The sequence below is a fragment of the Vicugna pacos genome, chromosome 20, assembly GCF_048564905.1.
Source record: "Vicugna pacos chromosome 20, VicPac4, whole genome shotgun sequence".
Classification (NCBI taxonomy): domain Eukaryota; kingdom Metazoa; phylum Chordata; class Mammalia; order Artiodactyla; family Camelidae; genus Vicugna; species Vicugna pacos.
In genome coordinates, this window is record NC_133006.1 from 7138263 (window position 1) to 7156141 (window position 17879).

General features: G+C 40.0%; 1 protein-coding gene and 1 long non-coding RNA gene across 6 annotated transcripts in view; one reads left to right on the forward strand and one right to left on the reverse strand.

The window, feature by feature from the left end:
- The window catches only part of HMGCLL1 (3-hydroxy-3-methylglutaryl-CoA lyase like 1), a 126291-nt gene that overhangs the window by 31495 nt on the left and 76917 nt on the right, over window positions 1-17879 (forward strand). For 4 of the 5 annotated variants that reach the window (XM_072944787.1, XM_072944786.1, XM_072944784.1 and 1 more), the window contains exons 2-3: window positions 8652-8732; window positions 8974-9081. Coding sequence is in view for 4 of the 5 variants with exons in the window: in XM_072944786.1 (XP_072800887.1) it covers window positions 8652-8732; window positions 8974-9081 (189 nt within the window). In the remaining variant the exon portion in view is untranslated. Of the gene's footprint in view, window positions 1-8224; window positions 8313-8651; window positions 8733-8973; window positions 9082-17879 lie in introns of those variants that run through there. The other variant, XM_072944785.1, reaches the window with a different exon arrangement.
- LOC140687668 (uncharacterized) lies at window positions 6624-7825 on the reverse strand. Its single transcript, XR_012062090.1, has 2 exons — window positions 7735-7825; window positions 6624-7251 (listed from the first exon to the last, which is right to left on the reverse strand). It is a non-coding gene; the product is annotated as an uncharacterized lncRNA (long non-coding RNA).

Genomic DNA, 17879 nt, shown 5'->3' on the forward strand with positions numbered 1-17879 from the left:
AGGGCTCCAGGGCTCTGTTTATTATGTGGCCCTCCTACTCTCCATTCTAACAAGGGGTGTAATGACACTTTGCACCCCAAGTATTAATGTCAACTGGGACCTTGTGTCCAGGAGGCTGGAATGTTTGGTATCCCCTTTGCACAGTGTAGACTTACTCAAGTGATTGACTGCAGGTCCCTTGGAAACTTCCTTGTGGGAATCAGCTTTTTCTAGGTAGTTGGTTTTTCGGTCTGAAAATGGGCTCAGATATGTACGCCAGGCAAGGGGATTTCTGCAGAGGTGATGAACCTCGGCTAACTGATAACTGCCTCCTTGGTTCATTTCAGTTGTATTTTTCAGCGTGCCTGAACCTCGAGACGTTTTGGGCGGCATAACTCCGTTCTGGAGGCCTGTCCTGTGCACTGTAACAGGTCTAGCGGTATTCCTGATCTCTTCCAGCTAGATTCCAGCAGTGACACATGACAACCAAAAATAACTCCAGACATGGCCACATACCCCTGGTGGGGCAAAGCTACCCGCACTGGGAACCAGTACATCTTTGAGTAATCTAAACATGGCTGCAGGTTTCCAGGGACTGGTAGCGTCCTCAGCTATTTCCAAGGATGAGAATCAGCTGAAAAATCACCAGCAAATGACCTAGCTCCCGAATCCCATTTTAGAGACTGCTTCCTCAGTTGCCTTCTGGCACCAACATCCTTAGGTCTGGTTCCCAGGAGACAAAGTCTCAGATGCAGATTTGTGTGCAGGAGGTTGTGGCCTTGATTCAGTACCTGTGGGGAAGGGAGGGAGGTGGGACCAGCAGAGGGAGAAGCGGGCTGTGATGTGGTCATCCCCAAAGGCCTCCGTCAGTCCCCCAGGCCTCTCCTGAGCTGAGTTGTCCTCCCTGGGGAAGAGGAGCTGGGCTTTTATGCCACTCCATCATCCACTCATGGGGTGATCGCCGGGAGGGGACATGACTTGGGGGAAGGTGGCTTACTTTAGCTGAGAGCAATTCCTGAGGCAGGGTTCAGGGAGATGCCAACAGCTGCCCAACCTCTAGCTTCTGGAACATCTCAGTCCTGGAAGGGGTATCCAAGCAGCACACCGCAGCAGCACACCACCATTCGTAACAGAAATCAGCATTTCCAGTGGTGCAGACTTCACCTAACCTCGCTAGCCCACGGCAGTATTTCATCAACCTCTTATTCTGCCATCTTTAGTGTGCATCAGTTCATTTGTAACAGGTATCGAAAACCCTTTACACGTGGTGAGGTGTGAGGCACCATCGTTTATTAATTAGGTAATCTGTTTTGGTACTAATGTGTATAACCATGCCAGTGCTTAGGCATTTTGACTGATTTTTGCCAATCAGAAAATGCACATTACATAAAGGAGTCTTTTGATGGAGAGGCTTCATTAAGATCTGAACATTTTTATTCGGAGTTTGAATGGATTCTGTGGATGGCCGAATAGCATTATTGAACTTAAAAGAAGACTGTTATAAAGCTGAAAACTCAACACATCTATGATATGATTTTCCCATTTGCTATTGTTATACAACCAACATAGCATAACTAAAAAGTCATGTATTGCTTTTTTGTCAGTAATAACAACCCAACTTAAGAATTTAAAGCAATGAATTGTGTCTTAAGCAAATAATAAGCCAGGCTTCTCCAGCAAAAGCACTGCTGTAACATTTGCGAGTATGAACTCTAAAACTCTGACAAATTTATACATCCCAATAGTTTTTTAAACTTTGTGGTTATAAGGTCATGCTGCCTGTATAACTAGCTTAATATAGTTAGTGGCATTTTCTGTTTTAAACCACTCTTTTCAGAAATTTATTCTAAAAATATTTCCGTGATGGAACTTGGCATATTATATATCACATTTTATCCTGGGAGATTTAGCCCTCCCAAATATATATACACATATTTTCAATCAATTTGACTGCTTCTGTGTTTATGGAAAGCAAAACAATTTTAGCGGTTTCATAAAAATGTTATTAGTGAAGACCCTGAGGAAAAGGAAACTTTTCATACATAAAATATTTCAAGTCAAACTTCTTCTCGTGATTTTCTAATTAACACTTTCATTACTATCCTACGCTTTAATACAGTAACACTGATAATAGTAATGAAAAATTTATAGATCTGGTTGGCGGACTTTTCCATCAAGTTTATTTTGTTTTTATTCTTAAGTTGCCTTGAATGCAGGAATAAATAATTTCATTTCTTGAAACTCAATAATGTCAGTTACAGCCACCATTTAAAGAAATGTAACTGTGCACGCTCTATCAGTGCGTTGAAGTTGTTCTTTTTTGAACTTCTATGTTTTTGTTGATGCCTCTGCTGATTAGTTTATTAAATTCTTGCATTAAAAGTTACTGTTCTTGAATTCTTCTATTTGTTTCTCCTTATATGTGCTTTGTCTTACTTTCATTTTGTTTCTATTATTTTATCACCATATTCATTTCCTAAACTGTTCACATTATCTGTTTCAGCATTCTCTATTTTCAGTCCTCATACACTGTTTTCTTTAAATGCAGCTATGTTCTTGTGTTAAAAGAATAATTAACGGATAATTATGAAATATATATGTATGCATTTATTACTTCAAGACACTTTTAAAAGTGGGACTTATTTAGCTGGGAAATGGCTTTATGTGGTGCAGATGTTAAGAGCCTTATTTTTAATTTCAATAAATACATTTCAATCTGCCATATAGGATAGATGATCCTTTTATAATATTCTTATGCTTTTTGTGTGACTCCTCTGGATTTATCTAAGTGTTCATAAAATTTATAGATTTTCAGAGGGAATTCATATTTAAGCATGCTGTATTTCTACATGGACACCCAGCACTGATTTTCCATCCAGTGCCAACAACAGATATTACTACACATACGTACAGAGGAGTGTTCACATTTTAGAACTTGATTTGAATCTCAATTAAAATGCTGACTGAATGCAGTTGGGAACACAGTAGTGCACATATCCCTTCTGGATGTGCAAAAGTTGCTAAAAGGTAAAGTGGACACCTTCCTTTACCTTTCGATTCAGTAAAGTATGATGTGTTGTTCAAGGAGTATAAGATGGCTTAGTTGTATATTACAAACTTATTTTCACTTGGCCACAAATCAGTTCTTCTTAAACTGCCCAGGATTGCGTTTGAATCAACGTTGGGGCATGAATATTCCGAAAGAAATGTTCCAAATATCAGCTTTGCTGATTCAGCCCTTCACCCTAGAAAGGCCCCAGGGAGAGAACCATCTTTAGATTGCTCCAGAGAACCAAGGTTCCGGTGAACATCCACTCCATCAGTGCATTATGCGTTTCCAACACTGTTTGGTTAAAAGAGAAATTAATACTCTAGGAAATAACAAATAGCACAGTGTGGAGACTTTACTGGAAAATGTGCATATTTCAGATGAGATGGCAGAGTTAGATTCTTTCAGAAAAATGGACGTCCAGTGCCCCCTTAAAAAGTCCAGTTTAATTTCAAAAGCAAATCATGCAATTTCCTGATTCAGACTTTTCCTCTGTGTAGTGGGAACATTTGGTTTGGCCATGGTAGCCATTTTCCAGGGGAATACTGGCTATGAAACAAGATATTTCAATATCCATAAAGATTTTATTTGCACATAGAATTACTCCTCAAGAAATGAGGTGAGTAGAACATAAAAGATTCTGTCTAGGAATTTCTACTGTGGATCGTGTCATTTTCCTAGGGGAAGAAAAGTCGTGTTTGTAGACTGAATAATAAATAATCATATATGTCACCACCAGGAGGGTCAATTGTGTACATAGAAACCACCCGTCTTGGGAAATTATATATATGTGTGTGCTATAGTATATATAAAACACATATAATATAATAACATATACACACACACACACACGTGTTCCTTAACAATTTCAGAGAAAGTCCCATCAAAAGACACCTTCCATTTAATTTTATGTAAAATTGAAAAATGTGAGTTGAAGGAGCGCATTTATGTTTTGCCTAAAAGAATGGTTCATTATTTGTTTTTTCAACCGAAGCTCAATAATTGGTGATGTATTTAATCTCATCCTAAAGAAAATGAAAACAGGAGCCAGGGAACGTAGCTGGGTAACCTTAGAAAGTCATTTAATTCCTCTTTCAGGCTGCTTGCCTCACAGAGTAGCTTCGCAGATGAAACGTAGATAGAAAAGTGCTTTGCAATAATAAAGCGACGTATAAATGCAAGATAGTATTGCTTTTGTTGCTCTTCTATGGAAGTGAACCATTAGAAATTTGATGCCAAATGCGGGCACACACTCAGCCCATATAACGTGGCTTTTTGAAACCCTCACTCTGGATAATACAGCTTTTGTGTTTTCACTAGTATCACACACTACTCCACGTTACACAGGATACAAGGAGCTCAGTGACGGGGCTTTTAATGCCATAAAAATAAATTGAGACCATAGACCTGTTTAAAGATGGTGGTGCCCATTTCTGCAGACTACTTTTTTAAAAAAAAAAATCTATTTTTATATATAGTGTTTAACACTTGCAAATCTCAAACTCTCAAATTTATCCGTTCCCACTCCCTTTTCCCCAGTAACCATGAGTGTTTCCTAAGTCTGCGAGATCGTCATTCTGAGTGAAGTCAGCCAGAAAGAGAAAGAAAAATGCCACATGATATCACTCTTATGTGGAATCTAAAAAAAAGAAAAGAGACAAAAGGACATTATGAACTCATCTACAAAACAGAAACAGACTACTTTTTAAAAACGCAATTCCTTGGAACTTAATACAAGTCATTCGTCAACTCTCATATACTCAGTGTGTAAGAAAAATGCCAACCCCTCAACTGCCCCCACTCTCAGAAGGCCGCCCAGAGGTCCCTGTGTCACTAAACTGTAAACTTGTTATGGCTAGAGATTTCTGTTTGCTTGGCTCATTTCCATATATTCAGTAACTAAAATAATGCTGGCTAATATGTGTTGTATAGAGGAAAGGTCAACATTACTTCGGTAAATTTTAGGTGTGAATTCATTCATTCATTCATAACAGTGTTAGTCAACTGCTTACTATGTGTCCATTCTGAAGGTTTATAACCAAAAATGGGAAGTTGGCAGACAGAGAAGGAATTACAGATATATTTTAAAATCTCTACAGATGTTATAGGGTCATAGAAATGAAATGACGGTTGACCCTTGAGCAACACAGGTTTGGACTGCCCGGGTCCACTTACACGTGGATTTTTTCCCGTAGTAAATATACAGTCCTGCCGGATGTGATGTGCGGTTGGCTGAATCCGCAGGTGGAGAACCACAGCTAGGGAAGAACTGTGGATAGGAGGGAACTGCATATACACGGGAGGCCAGCTGTATGTTATACACACACTTTTGACTGCATGGAGGGCTCGTGCCCTTAACTGCTACGTTGTTCAGGGATCCGCTGTACTTAATTCTAGATGGGGAGGTCAGAAAAGTCTTTCTTGAGTAGATTGTCAGTTGAATCTTGGATAATGAGGAAGAGTTTTGATTGAGGACGACAACAGTGTGGAGAAACAGCTCTTCGTGGCTCTCTCACATGTCTGCGTGTCTTATTGGCTCCCTTTGGAGGTACCTTCTCAAGATGTTTGTGTAGCCGGCAGCCGTGGGTATTAGAGGCAGTGTGTCTTCCTGGAGCAAAGGGCAGGCGTGCTTACTGCCCATGATGACATGCTCGGGTTCCCCAAGCACAGCTCCTGCAAGGCTCAGGGAATTTGATGCAAGAAAATGGTGGTGGTCCGGCTACTGCTGTGAAGGTGAAAAGGTCTCTGATTCAAGAGTCGCATATCTTCCGCCAGCTTCCAGGAAACAGTGGCAGTGTTCCTTACTAGCTAGCGTGTGGGGTAATACCCCATGGGTTCTGACAGTTTTGTGGATGAAGGTGGGATGACATGTGGTGACTCTCCTCAGGGAGGGAGGACTTCCTTGGCCACCCAGTGGTCAGCCTCAGGTCCACCCATTGTAAAAACCAGTGCTAAGATGAGCCTTATGTGGGCAGAAATTTCTCTTTCCTCTGTCCCACAGTTACTGGGAGTATAGAAGGAAGAAATTTGGCCAACCTTACGGGAGGAAGCCAGGTGAATCCTAAGAACTCTGATTGGCTGAGTTGGGAGGTGAGGGGGATGGGGTAAGTAATGCTTGCTACTAAAGAAGTGTAGTAGGCTGAAGGATTTGGGTCATGGGAAAACAAGATTAGGGAGGATACTTGAGGGAGCTAGAGCAATAGACTGGGTGGGAAAAGGTGACAATTTTAATGAAGCCAATGATGGAAGAGATTCAGTGATAATGATCCCCAAGTAATTATTTAGCACAGGCTAGGGCTGGGTATTGGGTTTACACTAAAGTAGAACCCGTGATAAATGTACCAATTAGATGGGAATGGTAAGAGAGTTTGGAGCAGAGAGCATGTGGTAGGGGACTGTCTGAGAAGAGGCATGAGGTGGGGGAAGAGTCACTGAATTCTATGTGCCTGTACATTTGGATGGATTTGCACAGTGAGCATTGCATTATTTACGTAAAGCTGAGCTGCTTAGAAAAGTCAGTACAGAGTAATGCCCAGAAAGAGACTAAAGATACCAAGAGAGGGCTCTTATGTCACAAACACTCAACAAGTCTCTCTTGACTCTATTGTTTATTTATTTATACGGTGTTGAAAAGGGGAAATTGTTACTCTTGGCATTTACTGAACACGTTTTAACTTTCTTCTGATTTTTCTGGTGTTTGGGTAGAGGGGATACATACCCGTGTCTAGAAAGACAAAAGAGTAGCATTAGATTCAAGAAGAAATCTAAAATATTATCCAGTGAGCACATATTCTGCTTTGACTGAAATGGCCATAAACTGGTGGGGGTTTATACTGTAATTTCTTTGCTTGTCACTCCTGCTAGCTACAGTAGTCATGCAGACTGAGGTCCCAGGATCTTTCATTGTACTCAGGGTATTGTCATCACCTTTAAAAAAACATTAGGTTTATTTTATTAGAGGGGGGTGAAATATTGCTGTTTAATAAAGCAGTGCTCTTCATCCATGGATGCCCCAGACTAATTGCTGTTGAAAAGGCACTTATGGGAAACAATCCATGATATTGAGACCTCGTGGTTTAAGATTGCCTCGTTTTGTTGTTGGTTTTTTCATTCCTGTAGTTTTAGGACTGGAGGAAAGAAGAAAAAGGAGTGAGCATGTCTGATGTTCTCTACCTTCCCCTGCCATTCCGGTCCTTTATTGCCAGGTTGAAATGATGTCCGTCCTGCAAACGAGGCATGATTTCGTGATTATCATCCAAAACTGAGCCTCAAGTTGAGGAACCCTGTGCATCCCCGCTCAGCCCTCCACCCTCCCGACCACATGTATCACAGCCTGCTGAGGAGATGCTGGAAGGAGAAATTCTTTTTCTCCTTGGTTAATTTCTGCTTATTGAATTGTCCGATTTCATGGAAATTGGGGAGGGTGGTGTGTAAACATTGTAACAGGGACCATCTGGATTCCTTTTGCTGAGTTCGTCAGCACAGAATGCTCTGAAAACTAAATAACAGCTCTGGACCCTAAAAGGGCCAGGGAGCATTTCTCTGTGTGATGGAATCAACCTGGGTCCTGTATCCAAAGCAGCACTTTATCACTATATGCCCGTGACTGTTACCAGGACAGTGAGACTATACGAACTGGTTAGCCCAAGTTCATCATCCCTTATGAAAGACAAGACAAAAAACAAAAAACAAAAAAAAAAAAGCACCTTGGAAGTATAGTTCCTGCTGATCTAGGTCAATTCCATCAGCTCTCCATTTGAAGACTTTGATGATCGGTTATCCACGTCTCACTGGGCTCAGAGATACCCGGAGGTTTTGTTTGTTCAGTCTGAAATGATGGAGCCTCCATCTAATTTTAATTGCAATGTGAAGTTGAGAACGTCAGTGTCTACTTTTCTTGTTTTAACCTAGTGTCCTTCTGAAGACGGTGTGTCCATGGTACTTATTTCAGGGACAGAAGTTCCAGAGTTCATACCCTCTGTGATTTCAGATTTGGCAGAAGGTAGAACAGAATGTTCCACTGGGCTGGAACCAGGCTCTTCTCAGGGAATTCAAGGATTAGGTCCTACAGCACGAGGGCATCTGTCCTTTGGGAAGCTGTATATAGGTGTTGGTTGTGCCTGTGACATAAGAAAGAAAGAAATGACACATCTTCCTTAGGACATGCCAGGAAACTGGATTCACACTCGGCAATTTCAGGGCATGGAGTGTGGCATCTGTGTGACTGTGCTTGGTAGAAGCCTGTGAATACAAAGATCTGCTCTTTTGAATTCTAATAACCATGGTGAGTTTATCATCACACATAGAATGACTCAACAAATGGGTTCTTTCGACTCTGAGTGAGGCACCTTCTCCACAGTTCTATTAATTAATAAAAATTTATTTTTTGGATTCTGATCATCATTAGACTGAATATGATTGGGTTGTAAGAGAAAGATGACCTCATGTTGCTTGTAACGTAAACTTGATGTCTGGATTACGTCATTGTATTGATTTCTTGCCTTTCTTAACTTTCTAGGCTGAGGACTTAATCCGACAACATGAAATTGTTTGAGTTTTCAGATAAGCCAGTTTGATGATTTAACAGTCATCTATTTTTCTTGCCTTGTGTTTTCCATTTCAGGAATCGTCCCAGTTATCTGGACTTCCTGAGTATGTTAAAATAGTAGAAGTTGGACCTCGGGATGGGTTGCAGAACGAAAAGGTAGTTTGATACTTGTTTTACATAGTTCATTTAAAATGCTAAATCTAAATATTAATATTTATTAAGATTCTAGAGACATCTATGGTGTTCACATATTAGATGATTATATTTGTTCTCAGTTGCTACTTGAATTTATAAATCTTAAAGAGTATTTGCTTTCAGTTAGGAATTAATTTTCTATTTATGCTTCAGTAGACCCTATGCAAATTACTTATAAAATCATCTTTTAATGTTTTCCTAGGTTATAGTTCCTACAGATAAAAAAATTGAATTTATCAATCAACTTTCCCAAACTGGCTTGTCTGTAATAGAAGTGACCAGCTTTGTGTCTTCCAGATGGATACCACAGGTACGTAAATCCATAATTCCTTAACTGGCTTCTTAATTCAACATTGCCAAGACTTATCGAACAGTGTGATAGGCATTGTGATATTAACTTGATATAATACTAATTTGCTATGTTCTTACAAAATATTAGCCCATGCAATGAGATACAATTAAAGAAAAACCTCTTTAATGAAGTGGATCAATTACGTCCTAAAAAGTTATTTGGAACTCCATCCTAACCCGACACGGGTGTATGGTCCAGTGTAATGAGTAGAGGATAAGACTCAATAGCAGTGTGGATTCCTGTCCTCTGTTAGCCATTCTACTGATTTGATGAGTGGTCTGAATATCCCCAGGTGATTTAGCTTTTTTGTCTGTTAGAAGGAAATGATGATGAGTGTGACCTGATACCTTCCCCATGTAATCCCACGTTAAGTAGTGAAAAATACAAATCTGCACTGTTTTTCAATGCTTATATTTGCTGAGTTATATATATATGTGTGTATATATATATATGTATATATATATATTCATAAAAGATAAGATAAAGGAAGTCATCTAGACTCTTCTCTTGAAGAGGACAGAGGTGTATCCAGAGGTGGCTGGCATGTGGCGACAATCATCACTACTGAGACGTGGCTCTGATCCTAGAAACGTGATTAGTAATTAGCAAACAGTGACACCTCCCCACCCAACTTCTCAATCCGGTTCCCACTCCATGGATCGTTGGATTCCATGGACCCTGTTCTTATTCCTTGGACCCCTCAGTCTCTCCCCAGGACTTCACTTCCCTGATTACTTTTTCATCCTGTTCCCTTGGTTGCCATCCTTCTCTGTGGGCCTCCTCCCCTGACTCCCCTGTTGCTCTTTTCCTGCTGTCCCTGATGACATGTCACTACCACCAAGTTTAAGGCTCCCTTGGGATCCTGCAGTAACTTTCTCCACCCGTGCTCTCCGATTTGCCGACCCTTCCAACGTTGGCAGCCCCTGCTGAGAGGCTGACAAAGCTGTATTTCTAGTCATGTCCTTTCTGATAAGCTTCACCTGGACATGCCACCAGCGCCTGAAATTCAGCGGTTTCGAAATCAGACTCGTTATTGTTCATCCTACTTTATGCTAATAGCCCGATCCTTCCCTTTGGAATCTTGGATTTGAATTTTCCAAAATCTGTCTTTTGTATCTAGTCAGACTCAAAAATTCTTCCTCCCCAATCTAGCCTATACTTGGCTCTTTCTTCCAACTCCATTGATGCATTGGTAATCCACACCCTTGGTGACTAATTGTTGTGATAGTCCCTTCAGTAAAATTCGTAAACACCATTTCTCCCTTCCTTATGTATTTTGCCCATAGCCAGAGACCCCCACCTCCTCAAACTCCCATCCTCAGCTCTTTTGAAGCTCCCTTCTCCCTGTTGAAAAAGTCTGGAGACCTGGCCTGGTGATGGAGGCCTCTCTACCCGGCCCCTCCTCCCCTTTCCAGCCTTCGCTCTATTCCTCTACTTCCTTCTGCTGAAGCTCCTGTCAAACCAAACTGCCTCTTGTTCCCGCTTCCATCCTGCCTCGTCATCTGTACTCGCTTATGCACGGCTCCATTTCTGCACTGCTCTGCACTTGCAACAGGATGATGTAAAACTGCTTCAAACACTAAAGCCTTCTTAATTGCAAGGCGTGGAAAGCGACCGAATCCACAATGGGATTGGTAGTGTTAATCATACATCACTTTTCAGAGTCAGTATTCAAACATCAGGGCTGCTCTTACTTATCCTCACAACAAATTTAACTTTTCTTTTTCTTTCTTTTCTTTTCTTTTCTTTTTTTTTTTTTTTTGTTAGGGGGAGATGTAATTAGGTTTATTTATTTATTTAATGGAGGTACTGGGGATTGAACCCAGGACTTTGTGGATGCTAAGCACGTGCTATACCACTGAGCTATATATACCCTCCCTGCTCTCCAAACTAACTTCTCTTCATCCCAGTTGTCACTGTTTACAATCATACCTATTTTTGGTAGATGTGTTCCAGTTATCTGCTTGCTAGACTAGAAGAGTTATGGAGGCAGTGACCCTGTCTTTCTTGCTCATCACTGTATCCTCAAGTCTTTGGTACCTAGTAAGTAGGTGCTCAATAAATATTGTGAAATGGATGATGAGTCAGTCAACCTGAAACAGCAATAACCCATCACTGAATTCTTTGGCACACACAAGTAAGTCTTACTTTTGTCCATGTACTTGGTCTTGTGTTATAAAGGCCTCTGATATTTCCCTTAGGAAGACAAAGTAGCTTGATGAGATTAGACGTGTCTCCTTGACGTTGTCATTTTGTAGAATGACATTATTATTATTTTACCCGTGGTCATGTGAGACCCTTTATCATCTTTACATCTTCATGACACTGCCTCTGTCTTTGATTTTGTCAGGGCTCTTTTCACGTATCTGACCACTGTTGGAGAGAGACACTGGATAAGCCGATATAACTTTAGAGTAAGGTGTAGGAGAGAGGACAAGGTAATATTAATGGTGACCCACCAAAGCTATATTTCAGATTTTACATTTTGCTCTTCCTCTTCAAGATACTTTTATTTCCCCATGGTTTTATACAGCTGCCTGGAAAATCTGCCTCTTTACTGCAGTGATGCTGAGGGTCATATTCTATTATTCCACGATACCAGAAAGTATTTGATAGATAATTCTTCAGACTGATCTAGGACACCCCCAGGGCCGTTTCGAAGGATGAGGCTGGAACCCTTTGTGGAAGGGCTTCTCTTCTTTCATGGCTACTTAATAGAAAGAGGGACAGAACAGAGGGAGGGGCCGTCCCTGTGTGAGCAGTAAGAGGAACATGCCTTCTGGCCTCACATTAAGTAGAAATATGTGATGGGACCATAAAAGAATATGATTCATTCTGGAGCTTGGTCCGGAGGTGAATGCAGGACTTAACCTACTGAGATGCACTGAAGTCTTCCTAGGCTCAAAGCATTATCGAATACATGATGGAATTCCCCACTCAGCTTGTGAGGACAGCTGTGGTTGAGGCAGAAGTATCTTTGTGCTGTGTTCCTGTCAATATTCTGCCTGGAGCTGGGGGTAAGTGGCTTCACCTCTTTGATTCCTGGAAATTCCAACCGTGATGCCTGCAGCATGGGAGGGCTTAGGGCGGTAAAGCCTGTGAATGGGTCCCTGTGTGTGAGCGCCTGGAGCCCAGGCTCCCAGACAGGCTCACCAGTGTTATCTGAGTGAATGCCGGGCTGATGGATGACTGACTAACTGATCGTGGGCTCCACGCAAGTCAGTCCCCTTTTCCTTAAAGACTAAAGTATATGTTTAGTTTAAATATTGGATCAGGCCCCTATCCGAATAATTAAAGGTATTCGTTCTTCAAATACTAAAGAATATGTTATATCCTGCTGGCCTCATGACAGGCCAATAAATTGGGAGACGAGGTGTTGGAGCAAGGAATAACAACTTTATTTGGAAAGCCAGCAGCCCGAGAGGATGGAGGACTAACGTTCCTGGAGAACCATGTTCCCCAAGTCAGAATTCAGGCCCTTTTTATACTAAAAAGGGGAGGGGGTGTGGTTGATTGTTGCAAACCTCTTGGTTTTGGAATCCTTTGTTCTTGCAGGTGTCCATGTAGGTCAGCTCATGGTGTCCCTGTAAACCTTCAACAAGACAAATGTTATTCTCTGTTCTGCAACTTTTTATCTCTATGTAAATAAAAACTATTATATCCTTCAAGGTCAGAGCCTTGAGAAGGGGCTTTCCTGTCTGTTTCAGGCTCTAGGCAACATTCTTTTACAAAAGGTGCAGAACCAGCATGGCTGAGCCCCGGAAACAGAGCACAGGGTGAGAGCTAAAGAAACAGATCTCATATGGAGTCAGATTGGTTCTTCCCTATTACAATCTGGTTACATACATTCCCAACCAAAGAAAAAAAAAAGTGTTCTCAATAAATCCCTGAGCCAGAGATATTATCAGATTCAACTTCCAAAGTTATCCGGTCACCTACTCCATAACACATCAAGGGTTTTCCAAAGGGCAATATTGAGAATATCCCATTTCTGCAGCTGGATTTTCTTTTTTTAAATGTTTTGTAATTTTAATTTTTTTTTTATTGTAGTCTAGCCAGTTTACAATGTTGTGTCAATTTCTGGTGTATAGCATAATGTTTCAGTCATACATATACATACATATATTCATTTTCACATTGTTTTTAATTATAGGTTATTGAATATGTACTTATTCAATAATAATAATACATTAAAATGAAGTAAACATAATAAATTAATGAAAATAAAATAATAACGTGTATTGAACATGGTTCCCTGTGCTATACAGAAGAAACTGTTGTTTATTTTATATGTAGTAGTTAGTATCTATAAATCTCAAGCTCCTAACTTATCCCTTCCCACTCCCTTTTCCCCCCTGGTAACCATAAGTCTGTTTTCTGTGTCTGTGAGTCTGTTTCTGTTTTATATATAAGTTCATTTGTATCTTTTTTTTTTAGATACCACATATAAGTGATATCATATGGTATTTTTCTTTCTCTTTCTGACTTACTTCACTTAGAATGACGATCTGTAGGTCCATCCATGTTGCTACAAATGGCATTATTTCTTTTTTATGGCTGAGTAGTATTCCATTGTATAAATATACCACAGCTTCTTTACCCAGTCATGTCGACGGATGGATTTTCTGTAGCAGTGCTTGGATTCTAGATTTCACTGAGCTTGCCTGAACGAGCATTTTCTATTGTTGTAGTAGAGGTTATTCCATCACGTGACTCTGCTGATTTCATTGTTTTATACTAAAAAAAAAAAAGGCCTTACATCAGCAGAACTAACTCATTATGTTAATTTCTCTTCTGAAACGTTGTTATCAAAATGTCAGACACCAGGCTCATCTAAAGTAACACGCGACATTTGTGCCAGAATGACAGTGTGTCAGCTGACATGTGATTGCCTGCGGTAGTTTCTACTGTTTCTAGGCATCGCGTGTGTGGCTCTCAGTTGGGATTCTGTTCACCCTCTGCATCTTCTTCTGTTCCTTTCCTTTAAACGTGGGTCATGGGAAGAGCCCCCCCAGTTTATGTTTAGATGGCTGCTAGCTCGCTTATTTCTTTTTTTAGCTTTTTAAAGCGTTTTTACAGCTTCCCTCCTACTGTTTGGTTTGGCAGTAGCTTTCTAACAAAAGCGGCTAAAGGAGAAGTTCTGTGGTAGCAGGGTGCCGTATAAAACAGGATCCCACACCTATAATCTAAATGGCCAGAGATGATAAAATACCTGCCGTTAAAAAACACGTATTCTTTACAGCCTATCTGGAGAAAGATTTCCTTAGAGTGACATATAATCTAAGAACATTTGAAATGAGTGCAGAGAGCCCTTCCCTTCAGTGGAGCGAACACCAGGAACAGCAGAAAGAAAAGGTGTTTGTAAAACTTGATAGGTTTACTGCCACTTTGGAATGTGGCTCTCCGTCATAAGCTGTTGAGGTCGTTATACATAACAATAATTTCTGACCGTGAACTGGGGTTTCACATTCACCTTGAATGTAGCCATTTGGTTTTAAACAGGCCCATTCATGTGCGTGATTCAAGTGAATGTCGTTGATTTAAAAAGAAGAATACATGAAAGGTACAAGACACTGTGTTTATATCTGTCCCATGCAAAGTTTCAATTAATTTTAATTAATTTTTAACTGTTGGAATGGGTGGGGTCCCAAATCTTGACATGTCAGCAAGGGGCAGAAATAGATTTTCTCTATAGGAATAAAGAGAAATATACATAAAGGTGGTGACAATTATTTACAAATCAGTGGCACACTTAATAAAAATATGGCCTAAGCACAGTGTAAGCAGGAAGGAATGTGCAAACTTCACCCTGCCCTCCTTTTAGTGTGTGATACAATTAATTCTTTATTGGTAATGAAAACACATGTACTGGGTTGAAGTTTAAGACGGAGCTCTATGGTGATGAGTTGCGGGAGGCTGTAGCTTCTGCTCCCTGGGTCCCCTCCTGGCTTCTCTTCCTTGCTCTGCTCTTTTGAAGGGGGGTGGGTGTGCGGGGAAGAATCAAAGAAGGGGGTAATTTAGCAGGGATGTTGATGGTGTGTGTGTGTGTGTGTGTCTATGAGCGAGGGAGGGAGAAAGGGAGTTGGAGAGCTTGTGTGTGCACACAGAGAGCCCCCAGATTCTTTTAAGTGTCCTGGCAGGGTAATTGCATCATCTGGGCAGTGTTCCAGACTCTCATCCACTACAACCCAGATGAGCTGGCCTCTGCCTCCTGCCCCAGGAGGATGCTGGTGAAGTTTACAACCCGCAGCTCCCATCCTGTGGGGTTCCAGGAGCCCGCTCTCCCCGATAGGTTAGTCTGGATTTCCTGATAGCACAGCAGTCTGACTTTTAGAACATGGTGGTCGAGAGTTGCAAAGCTGAGGGTTCCAGGAGGCAAAGCAAAAATGGTCTGCCTTTTATAACCAGGCCTTATAAATTTTATAGCATCGCTTTTCCATCATGTATCAGCTGATGTAGTTACAAAGCCACTCCGTTTCACAGGGAGGGAGTGCATGCCCCCTCTTGACTGGGAAGGGGCACACCGCTGGGGGAATCTCACTGGAGCTGTTTTTATAATCAGTGACACCCATGTCTTTAAAGATGACCTAGTAATTCATCTAGTTATATATGCGCTTTTAATTGAGGAATAAATACAGTTGATAGAAAAGCAAGTTCTGTGTTCTGAACCCCCAAATTCCAAAAAAAAAAAATAGATGCTTTAGCACTGTCAGGGCTACTGATATTTACCTTGCTCCTACCCACCCCCTGCATAAAATTGTGTTGACCCACACGGAATTCAGGCTGATATTTGAGTGATCAACCTAAAATGCAATATTTTAAAATTGTTCCGTCCTACAGTCACATCATTGCTACTGTAATCACAGAGGACAAGCAAATTGCCTAAAGCATTTTCACACATTTTTTAAATCCCTTTGTCCCTCTCAGAAAAGAACATGGATATATGAAAACTTTTTTTTTTAAATTGAGGTTGTACGTTTACAATGTGTCAATTTCTGGTGTACAGCATCATGTTTCAGTCCGTAGATTCCTTTTCATCTTCTTTTTCATTATAGGTTACTACAAGATAGAAAATGGTTCGTTTGATTAAGATTGTGGGCACTACATTTTCTTTCTTTTTGAACTTGTTTAAGGTTATGCTTTGCAATAAAACTGAGGAAAAAACCGAGTTGCTAACACTTGTACATCATTACTTAGCATTCAGCAGTAAATTATTCTAAGGTAGTTCCCCTTCTGTAAGCAGAATGCAAAGCTTGTAATGAAGAGTGATAACATCAGCAATTCTGATTAGATTTTTCTATGTTTTTTCACATTGAAGGTATAATTCAGTATTTTTTTAGACATTTTTCCCCATAAGGTCAAAAACTATGATTATGGTCAACGATTTATTATACTTGGTATGCACTGCTTTTCTAATTACAATTCGATCGGTTACATTTTGACTAACAAATAGGATTTTTTGGTTCTTAGATTTACGGAAGCTACCAAAAATGTTAAAATGAAACACTTTATCTCACTTTTTAATTCAATCATCTTGAGTTTATCAAATTTTCTCTAAGTTTTGTCATGAAAGAAACTTTCAAAGGCATTTTGATCATCTTAAAATTCTATTTTGTGTCCAATTAAAATTCTCTTGAAATGTGGTCTTGTAGCGTTATCAATATGCATCAACAGTTTGAAAGGTCTGCATATGATATAAGTGCATACAAGCTGACTAGAGATGCAGTTTGGCACAAAAAGCCTTGATTCTAACTTTTTAATGGTATTTTCTGCATTATTCTGATTAGTTTCTTATTAAACATGGTCAGTTTTATTTTAGTATGAACCCATTCTCTTGATACGACTCTGGACTTAGCCACATACATGCAGTTCACTTTAAGGGAAACAGAGTGTGTCCTGTGGACTAGACTCCCAGGAACCAAAGTTCTTCTGACGTGGGACAGTTAGGACCCGCTCATGTGAAGAATCACAGCCAGCCGTTCGTGAAAACCAGGTTTAAAGTGTTAAGATCTTAAATGTGGACTGTTTCCATCGTTAGTTTTAAGTATGTCAAGTTTTCAAGAATTCAGGATCCTTGTACATTGAACGCTGAAAATGAAACATCATACTCATGATTTTTAAGTAGATGATGATTTTAAAAGACATTTTGGTTAATGTTTGTAAAGAATTATGATTTCCAGTTAATTTTTTTAAATAAAAATATTTCTTGCTAATTTCTAGATACACACACACACTAAATACTGCCTGGTTCAATTGCTAGAAAGGTCTCTAGGAGTAACATGTAGTAAACATAGGAAATTAGATAAATCTGAATACTAAAAGTACCATTTCATTCCAAAATCACATTAACAGTAGGTAGGTTTTAGATTTCAAACTGACACATTCATGAGACATATACATGCTCACATTTCCTGTCTTCCACATTTGATAAAATAAAAGGAATATAAATTAATGTTTTTCACTTGGAGTAAATATAAAGCATTTAATTTTTTATACTTAAAATTGTTTATCCAAATTCATTTATCTTGAATATTCAGTTTATCAAATTAAAGGCGGATGGGAATTACATGTTTAGGATAATAGAATATTTTGTAACACTTGTGAATTTTAGCTCTTTGTTTCTTGTCACTAAATGGGACATTCTCTTGAAGAATGCTGTTCATTTCATAAACATCTTGGACAGCTTCAAACTTGTTACTTCAAAGATTCATCGGTTATAGTTGACGCACTTCAATTGTTCTAGGTTTGACATTCAT